The sequence below is a fragment of the Chionomys nivalis genome, chromosome 1 (genome assembly GCF_950005125.1).
Source record: "Chionomys nivalis chromosome 1, mChiNiv1.1, whole genome shotgun sequence".
Classification (NCBI taxonomy): Eukaryota; Metazoa; Chordata; class Mammalia; order Rodentia; family Cricetidae; genus Chionomys; species Chionomys nivalis.
Genome location: NC_080086.1, coordinates 65039326 through 65064168, shown reverse-complemented (window position 1 = coordinate 65064168; position 24843 = coordinate 65039326). Strand labels below are relative to the sequence as shown.

At 48.9% G+C, this 24843-nt stretch overlaps 1 protein-coding gene and 1 non-coding gene across 2 annotated transcripts in view; both read right to left on the bottom strand.

Moving 5' to 3' along the window:
• Positions 1–14909, bottom strand: part of Vax2 (ventral anterior homeobox 2) — a 28071-nt gene extending 13162 nt beyond the window's left edge. Inside the window, exon 1 of the mRNA XM_057786834.1 lies at positions 14663–14909. Within this exon, the coding sequence (XP_057642817.1) occupies positions 14663–14909 (247 nt within the window). The remainder of the gene's footprint in view (positions 1–14662) is intronic.
• On the bottom strand, positions 4707–4812 carry LOC130889515 (U6 spliceosomal RNA). The gene has a single exon (XR_009058594.1). It is a non-coding gene; the product is annotated as a U6 spliceosomal RNA (small nuclear RNA).
• Positions 14910–24843: the final 9934 nt, after the last annotated feature.

The window sequence follows — 24843 nt, the reverse complement described above, 5'->3', positions numbered from 1 at the left end:
ATAAATAATGCGTATAGTACCATTCCATCTATGTAAATAAGAAGAATCGTGTCTATTTAACTGTTTAATAGATATTTATCAATGTGCCAAGAACTGTTCTAGATCCTGAGGACATAGGGACCAGTAAAACAGACAAGGTTTTATTTCTAGAGATCCTGTATGGGGAAAGGGGAGAAAGAATAAATTTAAATTACTTTTAAAAATAACTGATTTATTTACAATAAAAAATAATTTTTTAAACAGAACAATGTAAAAATGGGAGCAGAGAAGATAATAAAACAAACCTGGCAGTTACAAATTCAATCTCCAGATCAAACAGGGGCCCCTGGCACTTCTCCCATAGGCCCCTGATGGCCTTCCCTGACTTTACTTCCTACCTCGCCCCAGGAAGGCCCTTTCTGCAAGAAGCTGTTGTGTGTGACTTTGTGGTTATTCATTTTCATTTATGAGACAAGGTTGTGTTATGTAGCCCAGACTGGTCTTGAACTCAGCAATCTTCCTGCTTCAGCCTCTGGAGTGCTGGGATTACAGGCACGCGCCACCACGTCTCGCTTTAATATGTTGGTTTCTAATTGAGACAAGATTCTTCCTGCCTTGATCCAGAAAAAAATATTGCCACTATAAAAATCCCTTATGGAAAATTCACACAACTTTACTGTGGAAATTTAAATAGTTAAGGAAAAGTCTGTCAAAGGAGGCACCGGATGGTGGCGGCGGCGGCGGTGGGGCAGGGGCTGGCGCCTTTAAACCCAGCACTCAGGAGACAGAGGAAGGTGGATCTTGGAGTTAGAGACCAGCCTGAAAAGCAGAGTGAGTTCCAGGACAGCCCGGGCTGCTCAGAGAAACCGTCTTGGGGAAAAAAATAAAGAGGCAAGCCAGGTGGTGGTGGCGCACGCCTTTAATCCCATCACTCGGGAGGCAGAGGCAGGAGGATCTCTGTGAGTTCGAAGCCAAACTGATCTACAAGAGCTAGTTCCAGGACAGGCTCCAAAGCTACAGAGAAACCCTGTCTCAGACAACCATAAACAAATCGGCAAAATTGAACATGGTGGAGACCCCCGCCCATCCAATTTTATTGACGCACTATTCAGCCTAGCTGGCTATCAGCAGATGGACAGACAGAAAGTGTTGCATATCCACAATGGAGTTCTGTGCAGCCAGAAATAAGAACCAACTTGTGAAATCTGCATGAAAATGAATGCAAACAAAAATCATTGTATTACCTGACATAAGCCAAATATAAACACTATGTTTCCCTCATCTCTGGATATATATATATATATATATATATATATATATATATATATATATATATATCCAGGATATATATATATCCTGGATATATATCATGGATATATATATATATACATATATATATATATATATATATCCATGAAAGCATATATGACCAGGTGGTGGTGGCGCATGCCTTTAATCACAGCACTTGAGAAGTAGAGGCAGGCAAATCTCTGTGAGTTCGAGACCAGCCTGTTCTACAAGAGCTAGTTCCAGGACAGGCTCCAAAGCTACAGAGAAACCCTGTCTTGGGGGGAAAAAGCGTATATGATATATAGGATTAAAAGTAGAAGCAAGGCTGGGGAAACAAATAGGAATAATTAGAAGAAGAGAAATATAAAGAAGAGGGGAAATTGGTCAAAGAATATGATACATGTGTATGAAAATGTCTGTGTGTGTATGTATGTGTGGATATTCAAGTGCGTGACAGCCAGAGGGCCGTGTCAGGCATCTTCCACTATTGCTTCAGACAGACTCTCACAGTGAACCCGGAGTTCCTGGGTCGCTTAGATTGTTGGCCAGCAAACCCCAGGGATCCTTCTGTTTCTTCCTCCTGGCTCTAGGATAACTGCCCCCTACAGCGCCCCCCACCCCTCATGCGTGCTCTACTAGGAATCATTTCCCCAGCCTCAGAAAAAGATGGCTCTGTGACACCATCACCATGTACAATGATTATGTGACAATAAAAATCATCAAACCAGAGCTGGATGTGGTTGCACACTTGAGAGGCAGACTTCGAAAGACCCCTGTGAATTTGAGGTCAGCCTGGTCTACATAATGGATTCCAAGGACAGCCAGGGTTGTACATAGAGAGACCTTGTGTCAAACAAATAGACAAATTTGTGTTTTGTATTTACAAAATTTTATATTTATGCACACACACATATAAAACAAAACAGAAAAAGGAGACAATGCGCACATTGTCCCACAGAGAAATCTATTATAAATCCAGAGTTGCTGAAGTGGTGAGAGAGACTCTGGGAGGAGCACCTTGAGGCAGAGCCACAGGGCCTCAGGGATCCAGAATATCCTACAAAGGTGGCATTTCAATTCAGCTGGAGGAAAGGCGGGATGTTCAAGACACTGGCCCTGGACAATTAGCTCATTGTTTGGAATAAGGCGATCTATCTGACGCTGCATGCAGTACCAAATTAACACTTAAATGTGAAAAACAGAGCTTCAAAAATCAAGGAAAAACACAAAAGACATAGGAAAGCAAAGGCCACGAAAACACTTCTGAGAAAATGCTTCTACAGGGAGTGAGAGGTGAACACAGACTAAGAGAAGAGCTCTTACTGGCAGAACTGCCTCAGGGTCAGAACACACCCAGCTGCTCAAGGCCAGGGCCAAAGCTGAACAAATTCTCCAGATCACAGCTGTCTGTTCCAGATTATCTGACACCCTCTTCTGACCTCCATGGGACTGCGCACACATGTAGTGCACAGACATACATGCAGGCAAAACACTCATGCACATTAAGTAAAAATGAGCAAATCTTTAAAACTAAAGTAAAATGGGAAGTGCCCAGGCTGACAGTAAGTGAGAGATGGGACCAGGAGAGCAGTTTGAGATCCTTGGGATTTTTAAACATCGTATTTGTCAGACTAGGAAAACTGCTGGCCAGAGCCAGAGAAATTAGGTTCCCTGAAGCTTCTAATAGGAACACAAATGGACACAATATGAAGAGTATTGGGGTGGGCACAACTGCAGCCCCATTCACAATAGCCAGGGATCAGGCTCTGCCGAGGTGTCCATCAACAGAGGAGTGTATAAATAGAATGTGGTAACACAATGGAGTTTTATTTAGCCATAAAGAAGAATTAAACTGGGGGCTGGTGAGAGCTCGGGGGTTAAGGCATTTGCCACTGAGTCTGGTGACCTGGTTTCTGTCTCCCGGATCCACACAGTGGAAGGACAGAGCAGACTCACAGAACATTGTCCTTTGACGTCCATACAGGTGCTGTGGCTTGTCACATGTGCACACAGAGGTTTTAAAGATGGAGGGGTTTTTTTTGTTGTTGTTGTTGTTTGTTTTTTTTAATTAAAGAAGCCATTTGCTGGCAAACAGAGGCTACTGCATTAACTGAAGTTAAATGAAATCAGGCAGAACTGGACAAAACCATGTGTTCTCTCACACTCTGGGGTCCTAGAATTGTTCAGAGACACTGCAAATCATTATGTGTGTATGTATACATGCACACACATGGCATAAGAGAGAAGAGGAAATAGGACGGCAGGGAGAGGAGGAAAGGGAGAGGGACTGGTGGTGTCCTGGAGAGCCATTGTCTGTGTGAGACCAACAGCATAAAATCAATACAATCCATAAATAAGCAAACAAACAACAATAAATATGAGGGCCCTCCTAGAGCCCCTGAAGAGCTGTCTGTCCTAAAGAAACACTGGAATTTGATGAAGTCAAATCCACTGCTATGTAGTTTCATTAAAAAACAAAACAAACAAAAAACATGTCAAAGCTTAATAATAGGAGATTGGCTGATGAAACCAGCGAGCCTTTGGCTACTCTGGAGCCTTTAGTAAGAATGAGGAATGTCTTCATCTAGTAACCTGGGTGAATACCAGACACTGTCACTTGAGACAGCAAGTATGTGTGAAGTTGTGTATGTATGTATGTGTATGTGTGCATGTGTATGCATGTGTGTATGTATTTATGTGTGTATCTATGTGTATGTGTGTAGGTATGTGTGAGTATTATGCATTTGTAGAGTAAACTCCTGTGTGTTCATATGTACCCACACAGTAGCAAGTCATGTTTGTATGTGTGTGCGTGTCTGTGTATGTCTGGCGGGGAATCTGCCTTTCCTTCTGTTCCCTCTGGGGACTAGAAGTTGATCACAGAAGGAAAATTTCTCCCAGCATCTTTTGTATAATTTTTTAAAATATTTAGTTTGCTTTGAAGACCAAAAATTTCCCCCAGTACTAAGGATGGCACCAAGCGCCTTGAGCAAATGGGACAAGTGCTCTCCCACTGCCCCCCAACCTTCCTCCTGACCCGTCAGACAACTCGTAGATGTGTGTTTCTGTGCTTATTCAAGGAGTCAAGCATATTCAGATCAAAATGTTTAGTGAAGAGTTTCTTAAATGAGCTGGGCAGTGGTGGCACATGGCTACTCCCAGCACTCAGGAGGCAGAGGCAGAGGCAGGTGGATCTCTGTGAGTTCGAGCTCCAAAGCTACAGAGAAAACTTGTCTCAAAAAAACCAAAAAATAAATAAATAAATAAATAAATAAGTAAATAAATAAATAAATAAATAAATAAATAAATAAATAATAATGGCCATTAACATGACATTTACATGGCATTGATGTCACTGGCAAGGAAAAACACCAGGAGGGTAAGTGTGCCTAGCACCTCTTTCTTTTCTTTCCTTCCTTTCCTTCCTCTAATTCCTTTAATATGGAACACTCCACGCAGTTGCTTGTGTGTCATCCTCACACAGGGGTTGTGCTAATTTTCTCTGTATCTTTCCAATTTTAGTATATGCAGCTGAAGGGACACCCAGCACCATTTTCTCTAAGTAACTTGAGTGTCTGCCCGGGGTTGTGTAGAATGGATCCCTCCCTCCACAAATGGGCATTTCCACATTCTAATTCCGTCCCTCCGTCCCCCTCTCCATTTCCCATCAGGAACTAAAGTCTGGAATGCCCAAAGGAGACAGTCATTAGATGTAATGACAGTTTCAATTTCGATTCACAAACAAAATCTCAGAATGATTTGAAAAAAGAAAAGACCTGAGGGATGTCTGCAACACAAGCCACAGGATTTGTTTCCTTGGTGTGTTAGAAGCCTTTGCAGGGCTGGAGAGACTCCTCAGCCATCAAAGGCCTCAGGTTTCACAACCGGCTCCCACATGGTGGCTCCCACATGGTGGTTCACAAGCACCCATTTGCACACACAAGACACACATACATACAAGCAGGCAATACACTCATACACACACAGTAAGTGAATATTAAATTTTTAAAAAGAGCTCTTTCAAACTTGAGGTAAGAGAAGTCAACACAGAAGTAATCAAGTGTACAGCAGATAAAATAAAAATGCAGAATAAATATTAGCAGATTTAACCTTACTAGCAGTTGGAAACTCTGAGGGTTGGTTTGTTTGTGGTTTTTACTTTAAAAGGTTTTACTCTGAAAGCATGACCTTTTCTGGAAGGAAGCAGTGAAATTACACGTGTGTTTTTGCTTGCTGGTAATGTGAGCTGGTACGTTTGATATGAAATATATAAATACCTATAATGGCTTTGTTGTATTTAAATTTTTTTTTTTTTTGAGTTTCTCTCTGTAGCCCTGGCTATCCTGGACCTCACTCGGTAGACCAGGCCGGCCTCAAACTAACAGAGATCTGTCTGCCTTTGCCACCCAAGAGCTGGGATTAAAAGTATGAACCATCACCATCTGGTGTGTTTTTAAATTTTTACTTCTACGAATTTATCTTGTTATCGTAACCATACCGTGTATATGTGAAACGATTTCAATTATTGTAGATATTTTGTTATGATACATTTCAAACACATACATAATGAAAGAGAATGACATATGGATGCTCACAGGCTCCCGGTGTTCCCATTATCATCTCGAAAACAGTGCTATTTCTTTGGTATGGCCGCACTTTTTAGCAAAACATCGTGTTACTTCACCCACAAAGAGACTCTCTAAGAAACTTAACCAGAGTACTATTATAGCAATAAAAGTTAAGAGTGACTCTATGCCGGTGTGGGGGGCCACCTGAAACTCCAGTGCTCAGGAGGCTGCATGGCAGGTGTGGCAGGCCACCTGCAACTCCAGCTCAGGGGGCAGAGGAAGGAGAATGACTGCAAGGCAGGGTCAGGCACCATTTCCAAACAAAACAAAACAAAATAACAACAATAAAAACCAAAGCAACAATTCCTTAATATGAAAGAGTGATCTCATTGTTGCCATATTACTCATAAATTAGATTAAGAAAAAACTACTTGTTTAATTAAGATGCAGCCTTGGGGCTAGGATTGGCTCACTGGGGAAGAGAGCTTGTTCTGCAAGCACAGGGTCCTAAGTTTGAATCCCCAAAACCCACAAAGAAAGCCAGGGTGTGTGCCTGAAACCCCAGCACTTGAGGGCAGAGACACCACGTGAATCTGAACTCATCGGTCAGTCAGCCTGGTAGAAATGGCAAAATGTGGAGCTTCCAGTTCAGTGAGAGAGCCTCTCTCAAGGCAACTGGCATTAAGGGATAGAGGACAACATGCCTTGTCCTGTGCTCTGACCCCTGCATGCACTTATACTGGGTGCTTAGGGCGTGCACACTCACATTCCCATGAATAAAACACGCACACACACACACACACACACACACAGAGTTTAGAATTGTGACAAAGAACCAACCTGAATACCCATCAGTAGAAAATTAGTTAACTAAATAACATGTTAGCTAGACAACTGCACACTGTGAAGTTTATTCAAAAAAGAATGAAAGAATTCTAGATATATTTCCACATAACATTTGCTAAATGAGAAAAGAGGTTTGAGAAAACACTACCTGATTTTGCAATATGTAAGTAGCATGCTTGTATGTTTCAATGACTAGGAACATCCTTGGAGTAGGCATACATCATGCAGGGAAGTAAGAGTATCTATCTATCTATCTATCTATCTATCTATCTATCTATTATCTATCTATCTATCTATCTATCTATCTATCTATCTATCTATCCATCTATCTATCTATATCAAGGCATACCAGCTTGATGGACTATATGATTAAAAAGACATATTACACCAAAGAAAACAAAGGCCATCATAAAGTTGAAAATCAAGCTATAAACTAGACCAACCACAATAAAACAGAGAGTAATGGGGGGGGTGTTATATACAGAATTTCTATGGGCTGACAAGGAAAGGAGTATTTAAAAATATGGTCAAAAGGAAGAGCCAGCAATTGGCTGCAGAGGAGATGCTCCTGGGCTCCAGGGTGTGGGAAGACACTCAGCTTCACTAACCAAGACATGAAGTTAGATGCCAACTCTCCAGTGACACTGACCATGTCTAAATGACCCACAGGGTCTAAGGATGAGACAAAGCAGTGTGAATTACTATACCTCTTATGCAGACGAATTTGACAATATCTATCAATATGTAAGCAGGCCAGGTGTGGTGGTTCTCACACACAACGGGGAAGTGGAGGCAAAGATTCTAGAGTTCAAGATCAACTTTGGCTTCATAGTGAGTTCTAACCCAGCCTGGACTACATGTACATACTGTCTCAAAACACCAAACCCAGGGGCCAGCCAGATGGCTTAGCTGGTCAAAGTGCTACGCTGCCAAGCTCAAGGACCCGAGTTCCATCCTTTGCTTCCAGAGGCTGGAGATATGGCTTAACAGTTAAGAGTGCATGCCGTTCTCTTGTAGAAAAGGCATATTGCTCTTTCAAAGGACCAGAGCATGATCCAGCTCACAACTGTCTGTAGCTCCAGCTCCAGGGGATCCAATTACCTCTTTTGGCCTTGTGTATACACAACACCCACCCATCCCCCCCATACTGTAAAATATTTAACAACAAGCAACCTTCTGAATCAATCAAACAAACAAACATAAAAAATAGGTCTAGAGACGGGGTTAGGTAAACAGTTCAAAGGTAGAGGCTTGCCCAGCACCTGAGGCACAGAGAGGGTTGGGAAAAGTAACTGCCCAGCATTCCTGATAGCCATGTAAATCGCCACCTCCAAGGACAATTAAACAAAGACACCCTTTGACCCAGTAACCCACTTTGAGGAGCTCCCTCACAGATATACCCACAAAATGAAAATAACCAACCAACCAACAAAAACCCCCAAGTTTGTTTACTGCAGTATGTGTGCAATAGCAATAGAAAAATATCCACCCATCAGGCACCGGCCATGTGACAAAGAGCCGTACAAAGAAACACCAAATATTTGTTAAATATAAGCAAGGATTCTTTACATCGAAATGCAGTGGAAGGAAAATAAACACATACCATACAAATGTGCAAAAACACGCAAATGACCAAAAAGAGTGGAAGTTTTTTGCCTTAGACTTTAAAAAGGGGAGAGACAGCCTGAGTTCCTTCCCCAGGACCCAATTGGTAGGAAGAACCAACTCCTGAAATCCTGAAATTGTGCTCTGACCTCCATTCATGAGTGAACACACACACACACACATACACCACAAATAATAATAATAATAATAATAATAATAATAATAATAATAATAATAATAATAATGGTATTATGGAGATTTTGTTGATTTTCCTACTTGACAATTGAGCGAAATTTCTTTCAAATCGACAGTTCTGCTGCTAGGAATTTATTTCACTGAAACATTACAAAAATCTGCACAAAGCCTGGGGCTTGGGAGTTCATTTCACGGTATTTGTACTAAACTAGACCAAGTGCACATCCTTCCCCGGGCGATGCGATTAGCTTCCTGCACCGTCAAGGACGTGAACTGGTGGAACGGCAGTTTAAGAGTTTAAAAGTGAATTTCAAAATAGCATAAGGAAATCACCTGGACGAGCGTGCGAGGAAGGGATGCGGTTTCCAGCAGCCACAGCTGCTCCTGCTTCTGTTTTCCTGTGGAGCTTGTATTCTGGAATTAAAGCCTTCCATGGACTAGTCGATGTGGATGAGTGTGGCCAGCCTAAGCTGTACCTTGAGGGTGTGTGGGATCCTCCCGGCAAGCACGCAAGGGCACAAAGCAAACTGTCAGAGTCAGAGTTGGGGAGGTCAAACCTTCAGCAAAAGAAAGAACAGTTTTATTTTTTTAAGCTGCAGCAGCCTTGCGGGTTGGCAGGGCGCAGAATTATCTAGTGGTTTTAGCTAATTCGTTGTTAGATATTTTTGTTGTTGTTGTTTTGGTTTGTTTTCGTTTTTGTTTTACTTTTGTTTTTTGATAGACCGTGAGGAGGCTAACCTTGAAGCTGAGGCCATCTTCCTGTCTCTGCACATCACAAATTCTTGGCTACCACTCTAGACAATCCGTTTAGGCAAGTTCTGCTGGAACCTTACTGGCGCTTCCACTGCGGCCCTGCAAGTCCAACGACCTTGTAAGAGATTCCACAATGCCTTCCCAGACCTATGATCAGAACACACACATACATACACACACACACACACACACACACACGAAAAGAAATTAAGGTTGTTCGATTTTAGTTTTTTTTTTAGCGATTCCCAAAGTTAGGAATTTTAAAAATAAGGTTCCATTGACCTCACATCTCAGCATTTACGTTGAATGCCCCTCCTGTCCAAACGAACGTGCACCGCTAAAATAGGAATTCCAGCACATTCGTTGGGGAGTGGTCACTAGCTGCCTTATGCTTAGGAAATAGGTCACAGCAGCAAATGGTCTTCTTTCATTTATTTGCCAAATATTTGGGTGCCTACTGTGTGCTGAGAAAGGAAAAATGGCGTGAGCTGGGCGGGCATGGTGCTCACCTCCCAGGGGCACAGAGAGAACGGGGATTCTGATTGCCTGCTCTCCTGACACCTCCCTTCCGGCCACTGTGCGATCTAGGAGCCCAGTACCGGGGGCTGTTCGGCAGCCTCGAGTCTCCACAGCAAATCTCCAGGTTGAGAAGCACCCAGACTTTACTTATTCAGGTGCACAAGAGTGCACGTTGGTGTCTGTGAACTAAGTCGAGAAGAAAGGAATGCACAGCTCTGAGAGCAAACGGTTAGAGAGGGCGACGCCTCTGCAGGTTGACACCCTGCTTCAGGTCACAACAACGAAACCTGTACCTACTTAATTTCATCCCCACGGTCGCTGTGCCCTCTCCGCAGGAAATCCCGGCATCTGCAGGTGGTGGTAGAGCCCTAAGCGCCCTTCCCTTCCGAAGGACACGCCGCCCCGCCGGGCTCCTAGGCTACCCTGGCTCGCCGCGGGAGGGCTTGCTGCCCTTTGCCCCTTTTCTCAGACCGGCTCCACCTGCGGTGCAGAACAGGGGCTTTCACAGCCGCCGGATCCCGGAGAACCAGGCCAATTTCTCTCATATGAAACAAACAGGAAAGGAAGGCAAAAAACCTCATAGGCTCCCCCTGTCGCCCCCGATTAAAATGAAATGGAAGAGATGTGTCCAACCCGGAGAGAAACAGAAGGCAGAGGCATCTGAGCAATGGTGTCGAGGCCTTCGTGATTCACAGACGCCCTTTCTAGCGGGTGGCTCTGGCAGCCTGCAGGCGGGTTTGGAGCGGAGGCCGCCCGGCGACGCGACACGGATTTTCCCCGGCCCCAGCGATCCACACTCCCAGCTTTCCAAGGATTTGTTCCCAGCGACCCCTCATTGGGTCCTGTGGATGTGGGGATTCCCTGTGACTGCGCAGAGCCCAGTAACTCGTCCCGATGATCGTTCTCTGAAAACGAGGTTTGGTCGGAAGAGCAGCCACAAGGCCACATTCTGCGGCCTGCTTCGGCTTCCTGTGGGGAGCGTGTTAGTACACAGAGCTGAAAATACACAACTAAATGACCGGCGCACAGACCAGCGGCGAGAATGCGGTTCTTCTGCTGACAACAAATGAAACAACGGGGAAAAATTAAAGTACACTCGGCAAACACTAAAATTAAAAAACAAGCACAAACAAACAAACAAACAAACAAAAATCTTCCGAAATTCCAAAATGCAGTTTCCTGAACGAGTCTTCTAGAGCTCTCAACATCTGCTTCAGGCGGGCGGGCGTGTGCAGGACCAGGTTTCCGAATGTATCCATACTGAAATACGGGGACACCCCGAGGCCCAAGACTGGGGCTTTGCCCAGCTCTCTGTAATTCAATGAAGCCCTGGCTTTGAAGCACAACGCTTGCCCAGCAAGGCCAGGCCTGCAGCCTGGAGGTCTCCCCAGGCTCAGGGGCCCGTGGAAATCGAGCCTAGCCTTCCGTGGTGGAAGAGACAGTCAGCTGCTGAAGCCACTGTCCTTTGCGCCGCTTTTCCGGTGCAGTTGTAGAAGGCAGGCCAGTCCCACACAACCGTTGGACTGGTATGCGTGCTGGGTGCTCCCACCGGGCTGGCTGCGAGCTTTGAAGGGCCAGATCAGGCTCAAGTTGTTTCAAGTCATTTCAAGTCAAAGACCCAGTGTTCTTGGGTCCCCAAGCACCGGGTGCATCTGTCCAGTTTCTTCTCCAGGGCGTTTTAGCCGGGTGGACAGCTAGCCAGTGCATCACTCCTCTGAAGAATTTTTCATTTTCGGAATGGTTCTTGAAAAGGCGGGGTGCATGCGATGAGGCTAGCATTTGGAGAGCTGCAGAGGAGGCAGTAGGCTCCAAGGGGCACTTCTGACCCAGAAGATTATTGGTGCCTCCTGGCACTGACCATAAAACTGAGCCAAAGGAGGCAGCAGGCTTATTTATCAATTGCAGGGATCTGTGAATCACACTGTCTCTCTTCTGCCTGTCCCAATCTCTCTCCATTGAAAGAGACAGCACAGGGTTGGCCAACTGCAGGGTGGGTTAGAGCTTGGGGGCCCCATTTTTCGCCTGCCCCCACTGATGAGCCCCTTCCAAGATAAAACAAAAGGTTCCTTCCACACTACCCCTCCTTGGCCAAAGGCCCCACACAACGGATGTCTAGGGGCCTTAAAGACTGTGGAGTCCTGGAGGAAGCCTCACTGTGTGTGGAAGTCTGTGGTGTGCCCTTGTCTGATCTGTCATCTTCGAGCATGGTACTAATGCCAACCGCTGGAGAGAATGCCTCCATTTTGAAGGCCGGTGAGCAGAACAGGGGGCCTCCTGTGCTCCCAACTTTGCATTCTCAGAGGAAGTCTGAGGTTGGCCAAGCAGAGTTACCTAGGGGACAGAGGAGACCCCCCCCCCCCCGCCACCCCTTTTCTTCAAGATGGTCTGATTCTCCTTTATCGGTTGTTCTTCACCTCTAAACTGCTGGCTTTCCGCAGGAGCTCAGTCCCAGTCCCTGGGTCCACGGTGTGTGTGTGGGGGGGGGGGGGGCAGTAGTTAACAGGGGCTTGACTACCCAACCACACTGCCCCATCCATCAGACTCCTTCCTTCAGCAGTATCTATGGAGATCCTGCGGAGCACTTTCTGTGGTCCTGGCAGCACCCTGGATCCCTAGCAAGCTCCCTGGAGATGACATCACCAAGGCTGGAGGGCAGGAAGGCCAGAGACGAGACACCAAGCTGCTCACCTCTGGCCCCAGCTGTCCTTGGACTTTCCAGGGCTAAAGATCTTTCTCAATCAATCCAACAACCAGGCAGGGATGGGAGGGAGGGAGGAAAGATGTGGAGAGAGTGGAATTTCTCTCTATCCTCCCTACCCTCCCAGTGGCCAGGGCAAAAGCCCTCTCCCTTGCACCTTTTAATGGCTGCCTTGGAAGATATGAGGAAAATATGTCTTCAGAGGATCAGGGGACCAGCGTAAAATGTGCTTATGACATATGCGAGGGCTGTTTAATTTGGACAATGAAGTCTTCCCTGCCCCAGTGCTGGGCTGGTTTCACTTATGGTTTCACCCTTAGCTGTGGTGGGGCTTCAAGTAACTGAGCAGTGCCGGACACCAGTGATCCTGCCTCGGAGGGATTAGCAGTAAACGACATCGGGGCATTTCAGGCCTGTAATAACATCCTTGTCCTTAAATGGGGGAGGGGCAGAGGGATTTGTGAGGGCTGCATTTGCTTTCCATTGCAGGCAGGTGGATAACTGCACTTCATAGTTAATATTTCCATTATACTTTAAGAGAATGGCCTTGTGGGAGTACACTACATAAGAGTATCCCTGAAGATGTACAGGGCAACACCACCTTTGTGTCCCTGCCTGACTTAAGTGGTTCTATCCCAGAAGAGAGAGGACCACTTTTTACTTCCCCCTTTAAAAGTCTGCCCCAGAGACAATCCCACTGATGCCCATGAAAAAGATTTATTTGTTCTACATAAAGGTTCCTGGGAGATGGGTCATCTTTGGGCTCCAAACTCAGTCATCCTGACAGGAAGGACACATCTGTTCTTAGGCGGCGTGATGCACAGCACTAGCAAGGACTGGAGACCTTACTCTAGGAGCTGGGAACGTTAGACTGTGCCTTCATCTCTGGAAGGAAGCCTTGCAGATTTCCTCAGTGAGACTCAACTGGTGGTTCACTTGCACTCAGAACCTCTCAGGCGGCAGAACGGAATTCTAACTTAACTCCAAGTGACCAACAAGTCTTCACACCTCGGTGGTGTGACTGCCTTAATTCTGTGTGGGTCCCTAGAGTGGCAGTGGCCACCCAATCTTCTAGTGACCACACCTATTCCCAGGAGTGTTTCTTTATGCTCTTTCCCTTCCCCTGAATTCAAGACAGCTTCCTATGCCTTCAGACAGGCGGTCTCTATGCCTTCAGGCAGGCTGTCCCTATGCCCTGCCCTAGCTGTCTCTCAGAGGTCCAGGGCCACTCAAAGATTCAAGGAAGCTATACTCCACTGGCTCCAAGAGAGAGAAACCTAGGCTCTCCTAGGCAGAAGAGAGGAAATTGGCTATGGCTGGTGGCCTCCTGAGGCCTGCGGGTTCCAGGATGAGCACACAGAATGAAGAGGCTCGCTCCAAGTGAGCAAGCGAATCAGAAATACCAGGATGGCGGAGGACAACAGGCCCCAGGCCCAGATGAGGGCAGAACCCAAAAATAGAAGGAATTCTTTCTACCTTGGAGAGACCCAGACCCAGGAGGTTGACACTGGGGGCCTGAGTCTGGTAGGAGAGTGTTGTGAAGAGTAGTCCCCCGCCGGGAAAGGATTGGGAAACAGAGTGACGGCAGGCAAGCGGAGCTGAGGAAGACAGCGTCATCCAGTCTAGGCGGATGGAGAGCCCGGAGTCGGCGTCCAAGCTAGTGGGAACTAGGGCAGCGCAGCCGCGGCGGGCCAGCCTTTCTCGGCCCACCGAGCCTTCCCTGGGCACTAACCCACGCAAAGGCCCAGTGCTGGGAAACATGGCTGGGCTAAGGCGGGGAAGCACTCCGCCTGCCTGCAGGGCCGGCCCACTTGGGTTCCTCCCAATCCTGTCCCTGCAGAGCGCGTGTGACACTTTCAACACCCTTGCTCTGAGAACCGCTGTGCGAGAGCCCTGGCTCTCGGTGTTTTGCTTCCCTGATTAGCATCCCTTACTACAGCAACCCGCCCGGATGGGCCTAGAGAGACAGGACCAGCCCAGGAGGACGAACTGCTGGGCGGAGAAACAAGGACTCCTTCCAGCCCCTGCTTTGTCCCCTGCGTTCAGCTCAGTGTCCCGCACACAATAGGCACTCGGAATATTTGCTGGGTGTACTGACGAATGAATGAACCAGTATATGAACTGAGTGATGAACGCTGTAGAGAGGTCAGAGTCCCCAAGAAGGACAGCATGGTAGCCTAAGGAACCAGAGCCGCGGCTGTCCCCTTACCTCGTACCAGGATGCGGCGGCAGTGGTCCGTCTCACCGAGCGCGGGCTGTCCCTCGCTATCTCCGCCGCTCTCCCTGGAGCCCGCGGGGCTGGAGACCGAGGTCGCGGCAACCTCCTTCGGACTCCCACTGCTCGTGTCAGCACGCAAGTCTTCCGCTCCGCCGTGGTCTCCGTGGCGCCCGCTCCGGCCACCATGCTCCTCCCGGCGCTTGGGGCCGCGGTCCCTCTCCGCGCCCCCATCGCCCATGCCCGCCACCACTGCTGTCTGGGCCGCGGCAGTTGCTAGTCCAAGCTCAGGGTGGCAGGTCCTTCCCCGCCCCTCCCCGCCCCTTCCTTCTTCGATCCCGCCCCCTCAGGGCCCCGCCCCCCACCGGCGATTGGGTGCGAGCTAGGGTTCTGGGACTCCGGCTGGCTCCGCGAAGCGCGGCGCAGCGGGAGATTGGGGATGGGGCCGGGGAGGGAGTGGGAGGAGGTGAAGAGGAAAAAGGGGAGGGAGAGAAGAGGAGGACGAACTGGAGAGAAAGAAGAGAAGGGGAGGGGCCGGTGTCCTCGCACCTCCGCGTGTGGGGCGTTGTTTAGAGCCTGGAAGTGGGAGTCCGGACCCTCCAACTGTACAGAAGACGGACTCACACCCGCTCCTAATCTTTATTACTCCCCACCGGTCCTTCTAGACGACTGTCCCCTGTATCCACAGGGAAATGCACCCAGCGTTCAGGCTGACTCCGCTAGATGGATTACCCAGTGTGCGAGGAAAGCGACGCAGCAGGCGCGACCCTGCAGAAAAGAGGAGGTTTGCTGGGCTCCGGCACGTGGTGCTTTGGGGTGGAAGTGGAGACTGGGGTGTAGGCCTAGGGCTCAAAGTGCCCGTTCCCCTCCTCTTGCCCCCCCCCCCCCCCGATTCAGGCGCACAGATCGACACCTCTTGCGGAACTCCCACAAGCTTGGCCAGACAAGCTCCGGAGGTCGATGCACTCCCTCTGGCCAAGGGGAAGTGCCGAGCGGGACAGGCAGACAACCAGGAGCGAATGCCAGGCTCTCCGGCAGCTCTGAGGTTGTTACTCCTGGACTGACATTTAGAGAATAAGACAGAGTTCCGAATCCCCCCCACCGCTAGCTTTCTTTCTATCTTGGAGCAGTCTCTTACCCGGCACTGTCTCGGGCTATGAGAACCAGAATGTGAGCAGAGATTTGGGTGTGAGCCTGGCGCTTTCAGGCTCCCCTTTGGCTACACTTTCTGCCGAGTCCAGCTACTCTATAGACAGCGTCAGGAGGTATGGGGACCAGTTTCATTTTATTTGGCTCAGGTTTAAAGAGACTTGGGGGAAAGGTTGAGAGAGAAGGTGTATGTGTGACAAAGGTCTGTAACTCCTTCCCTAAAGGCTAGGGGACCCCCCCTCGGTCCCTTCCCTTCATCTACCCGCAGAGCTGGGATGATAAACCAGGTACTAGGGTGAGCCAAATGTTTGGTGTGAGTTCAAGCCAAGATACTTCAGGAGGCCCCAAGATCTGGTTGAGGGTGTCTGTGACTACCAGGCAGGGACGAGGATCCCCTTGGCCCCTGTGAACAAGTATGTAAGCGTGGGAAGTCGGTCAAGGCCTTGGCCTATGTTTTGTGTGTGTGAAATGGTTGTGTGTATTGTTCAGTCCCGGGTGTCCTTAGCCAAAGGGGAGGTTGTCAGAGATGCACCAGTGACAGAGCGACTCTCACCGAATCTTGTAAAGTATTGGAAAAGGAAAGGAAAGGGGTAAAGAGAGAATGCCTGCTGGTCCATATTGGGAAAGGAAGGAAGGGGAGAGAGAAGACTGGGAGAGTGTGAGAGGGAAGAAGACACTATCAGAACGCTCTAAGCCAAGGTCTATAGAGGAGGAATGGCTCCCAGGGCATGTGATAGAGCCTGCAGAGGGGGAGCAGTGTGTCAAACTGTAGATGCCTGGAGTTCACAGCGTGATGGGGGGGGGGGAGAAGAGAAAAGGGGAACACCAGTGCTCTGAATAGTTAAAGTGGGCTCTGTGTCTCAGCTGAGATTAGGGGATGTGGCCAGCCCTGCACTGGTTCACCACAGCTTGGCCTCTGGAGGGCTGTAGGACTTCTCACCAGCCCCCACAGGGAGTGTGCCCCTTACAGGGAGTGTGTTCCCAATACTGGTCACCTTACCTGCTCCATCTGCATTTATCTCATCTCTGGCACTCTCAATTTTTAAAATTACATCTTACAGCTAGTGTAGAAAAAAAACCACAAACAGAAGAACAAGTTAGTGGCAGCCAGACCTCACACTCTCTGCCCAGGCGTCTTTCCCTGCCTCCTGTGAAGCTGCTTCTATGTGACAGAAGTGGAGTGAAACCTTTTGGACCCTTCCAACAAGCTGTGTTTCTTTTTACGTTTTTAAGCCTTCATTTTACTAATGGGAGGAAGTCAGTCTTATCCCATGAGCCTCTTATAGGGCCAGTCCCCTAGTGAGCTGGGCCACTCTTCCTGGAGAGTTTTGCAGAGAACTGGGGTCTGGAGGTTTGGACTGTTCTGGGTCCCCTGGTGACCTGTGAGCACTCAGGTGATTGGTCCTTCGGCCACTGGTCTCTTGCCAGTGCATGCTTCAGCTCAGGGAGACTGCATTCTTTAGTGCTGTTCTGGGAAAGGAAGTTTGGATGCTCTATTGTTAGCACACAGTCACTTGGCCACTGAGTGCCACAGTCTGTTGGCTCTCCTGAGTGACTGAACGTGTCCTGGGAAGGGAGGACCTATAGAGAGAAATGGCTCTGGGGATCCCTTCTGCTCCCAGGGCTAGCCGCATGGTGTACCTGAGTTCTAGCTGAGGATTCAAGAGACTGAAGGCTTTTCTCACACAAGTTAGGGAGTCAGGAAGCCTGAACTTGACTGTACTCTCCTGGTCATCACCGGCTACCTGCTGCCTCACTCCTCAACTTGGCCACAACCCTGAGAATCCCCTGCTCACTCTGTTTCTTCCTCCTTCCCCTCTTCTCCTCTTCCCCTTCAGGGTCTCAAGTAGCACAACCTGGCTTCAAACTCACAGTTATGTAGCTATAATCAACTTTTGATTTTTCTGCCCCACTGAAATGCTGGAATTATAGGTGTATGTCATCACCCTGGGGTTATATAGGGCTGGGGATTAAACTCAGAGTTTCTTGCATGCTAGGCAAGCACTCTAATAACAGCTTTCCTTCTGAAAATGTAGTGAAAACCTGAAATTATGACACGGAGATGGTGAAGGAAGACAGGAGGACACGGTAAAGTAGACCCTGCTCAGCCCAGTTTTTACTTGCACTTCCTTCTTGCTGAGGTCAGGGTGGCATCTCCGCCATCCTCCAGCATTTTTGCGATCTTGCCTGCTCACTCACTGCCATCCTCTTCCCTGGGTTGGGAGTTCTCCCAAAGATCCCTGGGGAGGCCCTGAGTAACTTTTGCTTTGTCTCCCCCCCAAATCCAGTACTTAGATTTGTCACTATGGGAGCTTGGAGTTTGGGGTGAGCAGGGAAAAACTGCTTGTAGACCCAGTCCTGGCTCAGAGAATAAGCAGAGCTCACAAAAAGGGGCTACCCTGCTCATTTCCTTTTCCAGCCTCCCATCTGGGAGCCAGACCTCGGTACTGACAAAGCTGCCTCCAGAGGATGCTGTCCCTCCCACCCATCCCTTTCCCATAGGGAGATGGTGGCACCTGAGCAGGTAACTGTGCTGAAAGAGAAGGGGCAGGTGTGGCAGTTCCTGTGGAGGCGGAGAGGTGCTGGGGACAGGGTGCCTCACATTCTGGTGCCTGGCCTCCTGCTGAATTGAACCAGGCTTGTGGACACATTTTAAAAAAGTCAAACATGCCACTCTTTGTCATGTGTAGTTACACACCTTTTTAAAATGATTTAGTTTTATGTGTGAGTGCTTTGTGTGCATGTATGTTTGTGCACCATGTGTGTGCCTGGTGCTTGCAGCAGTCGGGAAAGGATTCCCTGGAGCTGAAGTTACTAGGTATGGATGGTTGTAAATAACCATGTGGGTGATGGAAATTGAGCCCAGGTCCTCTACACCAGTAGAAAGTGCTCTTAACCACTGAACCACCCCCTCTAACTCCTACTAATACATTTTAAGCAACACAAGATGACGAAGATGTGTCCGTGACCCGGGTTCTGAAGAGCTGGACCCTTGTGCTCTAGGACAGTGGGAGTGGGCAGGGCATGCGAGGTCACTGCTGAGGCTGGACAGAAACTGCAGTAGACTAGGGCTGCCCATCTCAGCCTGGGATATCAGCTCTCTCAGCCGACCTGTCACCTCTGGACTCGCCACCAGCCTGCTTCCTAATGCTCTGCTCTTGCTGGCCTTTGTCTGCCCTGATGGCTGCAGTGCTCCAGGCCACAAAGCAGGTAATTATCAGTCCGCTGTTGCTGGATTCTTTCCCCCAACACTCTGGGTTCCGAGATGTGGCTCTGACTTGTCTAAGTTGTCTCAGAGGATATCCAGGATGTTTCCCCTACTTCACTCTGCCTATTCATTCAGCTCTTGCAGGAAACCTGACCAGGCTGCCAGAGTTCTAAAGTGAGCCAACACCCATTGCTCTAGCAAGGAGTTTGCAGTTTTCCAGAGCTGCTGAGTTCCCGGCCTTGCCAGGAGACTACCTTGGGGAGACTGTGGGTCTCCAAGAAAGACACACTAGAGGGGCACATGGTAAGAGGCAAGATCTGCTAACTGCCTCCAGGTGCCAGGCAGGCAGGTGTGGAGCAGGCAGCACTCGTTTTGGCTCTGGTTTGGCATCAGGGTCAGAGAATTTTAAGGAAGGGGAAAGGCAGGGAAGGGTTCTTCAATAGGAACCCACCCAAATCACCTGTAATAAAATCTCTGGTGTTCAGCTGCAGGTGCATGGTTATCCAGAAGTTCCTCACAGACATAGTAGACAGCCTCCAGGTGATTCCCACCGGAGGGTCACAGGACTGGGACAAGAGTGGTAGTGGTGTGTGCGATACTGGCACTTTTATTGAGATATAGCTCAAATAATCACATAGCTTATCATTTTATAGTGTATGGTTTGGTAGATTTGGGGGTATCACCGGTAAGTGCAGCCATTACCACCACAATGACTCCAGCATTTTCATGGGTGAGGGATGCAGCCCAGATAGAGTGCTTGTCTAGCAAACAGAAAGCCCTGGGCTCCATTCCCAGAGCCCTCTCCTCAAGCAGGTGTGGTGTCCATACCTGTAATCTCAAGCTTTGGGAGATGGACAGGAGAGGGTCAGGAGTTCAAAGTCATCCTTGGCTTCATAGCAAGTTTAAGGTTAGCATGGGCTACAAGAGATCTTGAGGAGAAACTCACATTCCTCCTATTCCCCCTCAGCCCTGAGCTGTGACTATGGATTTGCCTGTTTGGGGTGTTTCCTATGAGTGTGAACCCCTGTGGCTGGCTTCTTTCTCTCAGTGTGTTTTAAGGTTCATTTGTGTGTAGCATGGAGCAGCCCAGTCCTTTTTATGCCAACCAGCACCCACCGTGTGGCAGGCGCTTTGGTGTGTTTGTATTTGAATTTCTTTTGTGTCCCAGTGGAGCCTTACTGATTCTGGGTGTCCAGCCAGCAGCTCAGCTAAAAGGGGAATTTCTGGGGAGAAGACAGAGGAGAGGCTCAGGGTAGCATTGCTGGCCACCTGGGTGTATGTATGCCTCCAGTCACCTTCTGGAAGCATCCTTCCCAATTCTGTTCAACCAGGAGGGATTGTGGGGCCGCCAGCTTGGATGGATGACAGTGCCTGGAGAGATGACTCAGAACTGTGGGTCTTGGCTAATCCTTGCTGTCACCAACTGATGGGTTGCTTAGCTTCTGTGCCAGCGTGTCCCCATCTATCTAATAAAAATATTAGCTTTCCCCTCTGGAATTGTTATCATAAGTAAATTAATTAGTAGACCACTTGTTCTCATGCCTGCAGTCATTGGTACCAGAGAAAAACAGATGCTTGTATTATTCAGGTGTCAAGCCAGGCACACAGCATTAGCTCCTGATGGTCCCCTCCTCCTCCACCAGAGGAGGTTATGGTAGCCAAGGAGGGTCCCATGACCTCAGCTGCCCCCATGTCTGTCCTGGGTAGAGGTACATCAGCCAGTATATTGTAAGCTTCTGCTTCCCCAAAGGGCCATTAAATATGAATTCCAAACTAGACCCCTGTTCTTAAGTATCCAACCTGGGGACCTGGCACAACCACAGCCCATCTTTCCTTGTTTGTAGTTCTAGTCCGGTGTCTACCTGGAAGCCAGATTTGAGACATTTCCAATCCTGAGATGTTCTAGCTGTCCATCAGCACTGTAGCCTTTCGCTGGCCCCGGGAAGAGCACTGTAGGAGATGGTTAGACATCAGTCTTCTGCTGGGAGAAGCTGGGGTGGAGTGATCAGGTGGAGCTGTTCACTAGCAGGTCACAGTCCTCAAGGCTAGAATTTCCAGGTGCCTGCTGGAGCCCAGCATAAACCGCCCATACTACTTCCCTGTCTACCTTTGTGGAGGAATCTAGAGACAGTCAGTACCAGTGGCCTTTGTGGCCTTCTGTGCCTTTAAATTTGTGGTCTGTCACTGGTTGAATGAATCCAATAAAACAGCATTTTAAAAGTACTTGATTCCAGTGGGCTTGCAGAGACATTTGCGTCTAGTGTTTATCAAGAGTAACAGATATAATTTCCTCTCTGGCTGCTGTAGCTTCCACATGGCAGGAACACGGCCTGATTTAAGGCTACCGACAATCCTCTTCCATGTCTCCAGCACTGAGGATCCAGAAGCCCTGTTGCTTCAAGGAGAGCCTGAGGCCTCTTTGCTCCCTGGCCTATGGCTGGGACATTTCTAGAGAATCCTAACCTGGGATGATGTGGGTGTCCCACTGTATCCGCCCATTGGGGATTGAACACAGGATCTTTTGCATGAGCTCCATGCTCAATTCTAGTCTTGACTCTGGGAAATGACTTCCAAGATGTGGAGTTAAGAACAGCCCTCAACTGGTGCTTGCAGAGCCTCCTGGGATGGCTTGAAGATGCCAGCCATTGGCTGAGCCCCTCCCCCACTGCAGGTTGTAGCTTCAGGACTTTCTAAGATGCCTCTAAGGACTATCTCAGTTCTCCGGGAATAGTTGCATGTTCCAGAATAACCTTCTTCAGTTGGTCACCTTTGGGAGCCAAATCCCTCTACAGACAGGTAGACAGATCTACAGACAGATATCTGGAGATGCCCGCCTTGCCCTGCACCGTCAAATGTGTTGTGTGATGCAAGCCAAGACTGGGGATCTCAGAAGTCCTGGTTGGGTCACCCCACCAGGTGGTTCACAGATGTGTACCAGGCAGCCGCGGGGTCCAAGCTCGGGTTTTCAGCATAACAGCACCAGAAGACACATTTACACAGCCTCTCTCTCTTCCTGAGGACCAGAAAGGAAGCTCCTCGCCTCAGCACCGGTCAGCTACAGAACAAAACTAACAACTTCCAGCAAACTTGTAGACTCACAGCTTGGGCGGGTGTGCAGGTTTGGACTAATTTCACCAACGTGTAAAATAACAACCAGTTTTAATTTTTACAGAAGGAAACATACATCTACGAAAAGACTCTAGATAGGAAGAATTATAAGAATTTGGCAGATTAAGAAGAGTCCCTACAGACTCAGGCCCCATCTCTGGGATTCAAGTTCTTGCCCCATCTCAGACATAAAACTCCCTCAAAACCTCAGTGGGTCTGCGCTGGGTCTGCGCTTCTTCCAGCCTTTTTGGCTTTGGCAGGTACCAGTTTCCGGCTTACCCTTTCTGAGCTCTCGTCGCCAGACCACTGCTCCACCGCACCATCAGTTTGCCAGATTCGTTGCCGTTAAAGACTGATATTTGTACTGCTGTTGTTTTAAAAAACGAATTAAATTAAGGGGAACCAAGAGGAGAGGTGTTTGTAACTGAGGCCGTTTGCTTTGGTGGGGAGCTCAGGCCTGAGTCAGGGACCCAGTGTGGAGCCCTGGTGGTGCCAAGAGGGAGTGGGGGTTGCCGGGCCCGCGGGAATTATCGCGTGGAGCGAACGTCGTGGGGAAAGAGTTGGGGTTGGATTAGCGGGTTCAAAAGCAGGTCAGGGGGAGCTAAGCGTAGCGACCAAGTCCCTGCTAGGTCAAGGTCCTTGGCAGAGGCTGGCTCGGGCAATCCGCGCAGGCCTGGCAGCTGCCTAGCCAGGGAGCCGAGGGAGAGGGGACTCCACACTCCTCTGTTAGGGTTACAGGAACCTACTAGAGCTCCCTAGTTGAGCGTGTGCCAGCTTGAGGGACAAATTTCCCTATTCTTTTACATTTTAATTTTTTCTCTTTTTTTTCATTCTTTCTGTTTGAGGCGCTCAGTAGTCCAGGCTGGCCTCCAGGTGCCTTCCTCCTGCCCCAGTCGGTCGAATGCTGAGGTCACAGGCGTGACTAATCACGTTCCGCTTCTTCTTTTTAATATTATCTCTTATCTTTCTGGCCAGATAAATATATCGACTCACGCTGATAAGATTGTCTTCTCAAGAATCTTTTCCTCCTCCCGGCACCAGTGGCCTTGTGGATCAAATGGGGAGGGGACTTTTGAGGCACAGTCTAAATCTAAAATAATCGCGTCCCACTCCCGCTGTCGTCCTTCGGTACCGAGCGAGAGCTGGGAGGAGCTGAGACTCGGCATCTTCTCTTTCCGAAAGAGAGAAATGCTTGCGTGACTCCGAGACCCGAGCGTTTGTAGGGTCGTGGGCATTCCTCCTTTTATCCCCTAAAAGTCCTTAAGTTCTCATTGGGTGCAAACGTGGCGATCGATACCGTGGAATTCGGAATCCTGGCCTTGCTGGCGACCGTAGAAAAATCCACAGTGTTGCTGGTGTGGGAAATGAATCGTCCGTGTCTCCGGGTGGAGGTGGCCCCGTCTCCACGCTGACACAGTCGGCTCCAGGGACCTGGTCCCCGCTTTCTTTTCTGCTTTCCCTCCGGCGCTGGGCGGACTGGGGAATGGGGTGCGCGGGTGAACTTGTTCTTGTTGGAGAAAGACCAGTGGTCTCCCGCAGGAGAGAAATTTCACGTTTCCTGCGCTCTGGGGACTGAGACCCAGGTGAAAGGGGGCAAGGGAGAGCGGAGGTAGCTTGGGAGAGGCCTGGGGTGTGGCGCCAAGGGAATCTGGGTTCCTGCGTGAGGAGCGCTTAGCTCCAGTCCTGCAACCCTGGCGGGGCGGCTCCTCCGGTGATCTCTTCTGAATAGGTCTCCCCTGCAGGCCCTGGGTGCTGGCGCAGACTTGCAGGCTGCAGATGAGAGGCGGCTCCACATGGACCCGCTCGGGTTCGAGTGCTGTTAGTGTGTGTGGCTTAACTCTGAGACACAATGCAAATGCCCTTCCGGGTTCCCAGTTCCACAGGAAAAGCGCCCAGGGCTGAAGACACCACCTCTTCATTCTTTAGCTGTTTAAAGGAAGCGGGCTTCCTCTCAGAGATGCTGGGGGGGGGGGGGGGGGGGGCGGGGCACAGGGTCCCAGGGGCAGCCCCAGAAATAATGGGGCTGAAGAAGGAAAGCCTCCCACCGCCGCTCTATCCCTGCTCTTCTGGTGTGGCCCCCATCCCTGTGCATCCTACTTTTTGAATAAATTTACCGTGACTGTGCCGTTTTTTTGTATGTAGCCCTTTCTTTTTAAAAAACAAACTAATATTTTAAAGGATTCATTTATTAGGGATCTCTCTCTCTCTCTCTCTCTCTCTCTCTCTCTCTCTGTGTGTGTGTGTGTGTGTGTTTGCGCACAGGCGTACTCCCGTGCAGATACTGGTGGACGACAGAAGAGAGCATCGGATTCCTATAACTGGAGCCCAAAAGTAGGGCTCTTAAGCTCTGAGTCATCCCTCTAGCCTCCTTAACTAGTATCCTTAAAATTCCACCTGTTTATTATGTGTGTACATTTATGCACACCTGCAAGCCCTGAGTCAGAGGACAACTTTCAGAAATGAGTTCTGTCCTACTACGTGGGTTCTGGGCATGGATCCAGCCTTTAGCTTTATTGGCGGCAGGAGCTTTTCCCCGCGAAGTTATTTCTCTGTCCGTTCCTTATGTTTTGGAGGCAAGGTCCCCGTGGCCTAGGCTGTCATCCGGTTTATTATGACCTTGAACTTCCAGTCCTTACTAGGGTTACACTAGGTGTCCCACATCAGGTGTCTGATTTTGGGTTTTCCTAGGTTAGCCCTCAAGTCAGTAAGT